The sequence below is a fragment of the Hipposideros armiger genome, unplaced genomic scaffold (assembly GCF_001890085.2).
Source record: "Hipposideros armiger isolate ML-2016 unplaced genomic scaffold, ASM189008v1 scaffold_1, whole genome shotgun sequence".
Lineage (NCBI taxonomy): Eukaryota > Metazoa > Chordata > Mammalia > Chiroptera > Hipposideridae > Hipposideros > Hipposideros armiger.
The window spans coordinates 1134433-1139750 of NW_017731351.1; the positions used below are offsets into that span (position 1 = coordinate 1134433).

General features: G+C 36.8%; 1 protein-coding gene across 1 annotated transcript; it reads left to right on the forward strand.

Moving 5' to 3' along the window:
* The first annotated feature begins 3639 nt into the window (after positions 1-3639).
* LOC109374614 (60S ribosomal protein L27a-like) lies at positions 3640-4145 on the forward strand. Its single transcript, XM_019629394.1, has one exon. The coding sequence runs from the start codon at positions 3656-3658 to the stop codon at positions 4100-4102; it is 447 nt and encodes a 148-aa protein (XP_019484939.1). The 5' UTR covers positions 3640-3655; the 3' UTR covers positions 4103-4145.
* Positions 4146-5318: the final 1173 nt, after the last annotated feature.

Consider the following 5318-nt stretch of genomic DNA (forward strand, 5'->3'; position numbering starts at 1 on the left):
GAAGGAAGGAAGGAAGGAAGGAAGGAAGGGAGGAAGGAAGGAAGGGAGGAAAGAAGGAAGGAAGGAAGGAAGGAAGGAAGGAAGGAAGGAAGAAAGGAAGGAAGGAAGGAAGGAAGGAAGGAAGGGAGGGAGGGAGGTGGGGAGAGAGGGAGGATGTCCACCACACATACACATGGTTGGCAGTTTATGCTGACACTTTTGGTTGAGAATTCAATTAAAAGGTTGAGAATTCAATTAAATGTAAACAAATTCAATGTATGGATTTGCCATAAGTTATTTAACAATTTCTATTGATAAATATTGAGACTGTGTCCAGTTCTCTATTGAATCATAGTATTACATATTGTATTTAATTACAAATTGAGACTTCTTTTATTTCAATGTCAGTTATCATATGTATACTTATTGTTATGTCAGAGCTATTTAGTATCAAGTAATTTTGTTCACTTAATTTTGTAATATTGAACATGTATATTTGGTATTTAATAACTATTACTTCCTTTTGATTTTTTTATAATTGCATATATGAATGCTTTCATATTTTAATATGATAATGTTCCTTCTATGTTTAGGTATTCTGATGCTACTTTCTAAATGTATATATCCCTTTTAAATCTCTATTTCTTATTTTTTGTTCAACTTTAAAAAGTATTTATGACTCCTTGCTGGCAAATTTTACAAATATTAGTGCTGACATTTTCACTCACCTTCTCTCTAAACACTTAATTTGTTTTAATATGAGTATAACTTTAATTTTTTAATATACTCAGTTAATGTACTCATTTTGTTCAGTTTTAGTTCCATACAGAAATAGATTCAGTGCCTATCAAAGAAAGAGCTTTTGATACTTAGTTACTCAACTCCTAAATTATTTCTTTTTATTCATCATGTATTTAATTGGATTTAAAAGTCAAGCATCTATTTAAAGAAAGTAATCTGTACACTAAATCCCCCACATCTTTTTAAGATTGAGGTAAGTCTTCGTAAATCTTTACATGAGAGACAAAATTTCATCCAAGTCCATTCACAGCAAGTGCAAAGCCTGGGTTTAGGAAGTAGTGAGAATGTAGTGCAGAGAATTACTTGGGGCAAGTCTGAACAGAGGTTGTGAACATTTAGCACATGTAGTGAACATTTAGTGAACATTTAGTGAATGAACATTTAGTGCACGCTATAAGTCCATTTCACACAGCGCAACCCAGGCGGCAGGGGAGGTGGACGGAAGAGCTGGCATAACTAGGTATGCAGCACCTTATTCTTCCCATTGAATTTGAATTAAATAGAAAAGCAAAATCTTTTTTTTTTCATTAAAAATATTCATATGTTTAAGTCAGTTGTTAAAGAAATAGAAAAAGATCAACCTTTTCTATTTGTCTTTATCAGTAATATACTTGCAAAATACAATAGGGAAAAAGGAAATGATGTCTAAAATGCCACCACCCGATGCATTAACTTGCAGTACATGCATAAGATCCTGTGAAATAATCTGCATTTCAAAAACAATGTGGACACTCACAGACTCTTAGTGCCTATGGCTTCATCAGGCTCAGGGATAGTTATGACTCCCGAATGTTTTAAAAAAAATCCCACTCTAGAATTCCATTTGCATAATGTGACTTTCTATTCACTTACACTGCTTCTGAAACACAGAGAGTGCCCTCTGTTTCTAATAGAAAAACACAACTGGGGCAGAGGTGGGACACATGACAGAGTGATTTAGAAGCATTGTGCTAAGAAGGCAGGCGTTGCTGTGTTGTGCTCTTCTAGTTCTCATGAAATAGGTCACTGAATGTGCTAAGAGGGTGCCCAGCACAGTGCTAATTGGATGTGAAGTGCTCAGTGGTGTGCTGACATTTTGGGCAAAAGGTGTGTCAGAAAGGTGCCTGCCTTTGACTTGAGGCTTCTTGCTGAGGAAAACACATGATTTTGGAGTCCTCTCTTTTCTAATATAAATGGTTCATTTTTGGTGCGTGTGTGTGTGCGTGCGCACATGTTTGGTGCCCAGGATTATTTGATAAACTTTTTTTTTCTTCTGCTTTTCGTTTGTCCCTTAATTTATTTAATGCTTTTATTGAAACCAAAATGGAAATCAAGACAAGGACATCTCGTCTGCCAGAACCTCTCGGAAAAAATTATTACCCTTTAAATTGCTTCTAGAAGGCCTCACTGAACAGGGAGGTAAGTTCGTGAATGACTGATGAAGGCGAAAGCTGCTGCTCTGGAGAACATATTGTAATACCAAGCAGATCGGAGAACGCGTGCTGAATTATTGTTATGGTAATTACCCTCCACTGGATTTATCTCGGTGTTAAAAAGTAATAATAAAAATCTTGAATAGGTAGAATAATTACACTTAACTGCTGTAATTAATAAATTAATTTAGAAAATGATTCATATCAGGAATGAATTATAATGACTGAAATTGAAAACGTCTACGCTCACACTTTCTACGGCTTTTTAACAAATTGTGTTTAAATCATAATGAAAAAGCATATGTTTCTTCCAGCTTAATTTTTTTGTGTCTTAGTTTTGAGTCTTGTAACGACCCCAATTTAATATGGAATCAATGTCTTCATGCTATCAGGATGTACAAAACAAATACACACTGAGGAAGAGTTACACGCACTCGTTCACGGGACAACAGGGGCTTACTGCATGTCCCCAGACACACCTACATGTATCAGCGCAAGCACACGCACAGGCTGTACTACACAGAGCACCTGAAAACCACCTCCACAATGGAGCCTGTCACTAAAGCCCATAGAAACTTCCTGAAGACTGGGGTAACTATCACTCAACATGAATCTGTAGATATGTTATCCAAAATTCCATAATAATAATGGGTAGAATTCATAAATGAATGAAGTAATTTTTTAAGTAATTTTAATTGAGCAAACAATGATCTCTTTATTTCCATGGCCAATGAGAGGATCTGGACTACCCACAAAATTTTTCTCTCCCTTTCTCCTTCCCTCTTTTCTTTTTCTTTTCTTCTCTTGTTGTATTTGGTTTTTCATTTAATTTTTTATGCCAATTACAATCCCAACACCAAGGGCACTCTATTGTTCACTACTGAGAACTGACAAGTTTATGTATCAGAGAACAATGAAGGCTTAAATAAAAATGGAAATATGCCAATACCAGTTTAATTTTCATTTAAAATAATGTCCCCCTTACCTTTGAGGAAGACATTTTTCTTCCTCTTCTTGATAATTTTTTAAGTACACGTGAAGATAAAATAAAAATTGAGAGAAAACATACAATGAAGAGTATATGTAGGCATAATATTATGTTCACTCTGTTTTGTTTTGCTTTTCTAGCTAACCGTCTTGTCCCCTGTTGGCAGCTCAGCTCAGTCCGGGCATTGAACCGCTGTTGCTCAGAGCTCACACTCTTGAGTGAGCTCTTAACCAGCTGAGCCACTCGGCTGTCCCTATGTTCACTCCTTGAATAAGAAGAGTAAAAAGAGGATGAAGGAGGAGGAGGCGAAGGAGAACAGTGGGGAGCCGGAGGAGAAGAAAAAGAATCAAGTCAAGGAATTGGGATGACAGAACAGACATCACTTAACTGTTAGTGCATCAGACACTAAGTCAATACAACATGACATAAGTGAACATTAAGAATTAGAAAGATTTTTTTCATCTCGGCTGTCGACATGCCATCCAGACTGAGGAAGACCCGGAAACTTAGGGGCCACGTGAGTCACCGCCACGGCCGCATCAGCAAGCACCGGAAGCACCCAGGAGGCCGAGGTAATGCTGGTGGCCTGCATCACCACAGGATCAACTTTGACAAATATCACCCAGGCTACTTTGGGAAAGTTGGTATGAGGCATTACCACTTAAAAAGGAGCCAGAGCTTCTGCCCAACTGTCAACCTTGATAAACTGTGGACCTTGGTCAGTGAGCAGACATGGGTAAATGCTGTCAAAAACAAGACTGGAGCTGCCCCTATCATTGATGTGGTGCGATCGGGCTACTACAAAGTTCTGGGGAAGGGAAAGCTCCCAAAGCAGCCTGTCATCGTGAAGGCCAAATTTTTCAGCAGAAGAGCTGAGGAGAAGATTAAGGGTGTTGGAGGGGCCTGTGTTCTGGTAGCTTGAAGCCACATGGAAGAAAGTTCATTAAACTCAAGTGTTTTTCTCTAAAAAAAAAATATAAAGAATTAGACAGCTGCTGGGCTGGCCGAGTGGCTCAGTTGGTTAAGAGCTCGCTCAAGAGTGTGAGCTCTGAGCAACAGTGGTTCGAGTCCCACCCGAGCTGAGCAGCCAACAGGTGGCAGGATGGCTCAGCTAAAAACAAACAAACAAATAAAAAAAAAAAGAATTAGACAGCTGCTTTTTTTTTTTTTTTCAGGATAAGGGTGGAGAGAGGTGGTAGAAGAGGCAAAAGGCAGTCAACTACATGGTGATAAAAGGAGAACTGACTCTGGGTGGTGAACAAACAATGCCAATACATAGATAATGTACTATACAAATGTACACTTTGAAATCTAATAATTTTACTAGCCAATGTCACCCCAATAAAATGAACAAACAAATAAGTAAATAAATAAACCTAAAAAAAAAAATGCAGGGTCATTCTGGATTCAAGTCTCAATGAGCTATTTTGGTACCTGAGATTTCCTAGGTTCTGTTTTTTTTTTAAACCAGGGAATATCTGTTTTACTGTGTACATAAATTCTGCCTTAGCAACTCACAATTTACACATGTGCATGCAATGAAAGACTGGTCAATTTTTAAGCTAACTTATCTCTGACACTATTTTTCACAGATCAATTTGCAACATTATTTTTAAATGAGTTTCAAAAAACGTTTTTCTCTCCTCTTCACTTGTCATAAGTGAATGTAAAGTTATACTATATATCACTAGAGAGAGAATGTGATATCAATTTTTGTAAGAACTGTATAAAATGTTATGTTAATATATATTGTGTATAGATGAGAAAAGTATACATGCATATATGTATAATTATATTGAAAGCTGGGTATTTTTATTATTTATGTAGAAATCAGGTCATTCTGGCAGTTGTAATAAGGATAAAAATAACTGAAACACCAATTCAGTAGAATTATTTAGATGTAATTTGAGTCCTGTGCAGCTTTTCCTTCTATGATAAAATCAGACTGCCTGATGTGCATACTTAATCTGGAAATAAAACTGATCACTTTGCAAAATAACAAGGAAGATAATGTGTGTCCTTCATGAAATACCAAGATTTATTTTCTCCCCTGTGGTCACAATTTCATGATATCTCACATCATTGAGATTTTCTGGAGAAAGCGTCTACTCAAGTGTATTTCAATTAGATGTAAAGCT

Coding starts and splice junctions, on each gene's coding strand:
- LOC109374614 (XM_019629394.1), top strand. CDS start 3,656: ATGCCATCCAGACTGAGGAAGACCCGGAAACTTAGGGGCCACGTGAGT.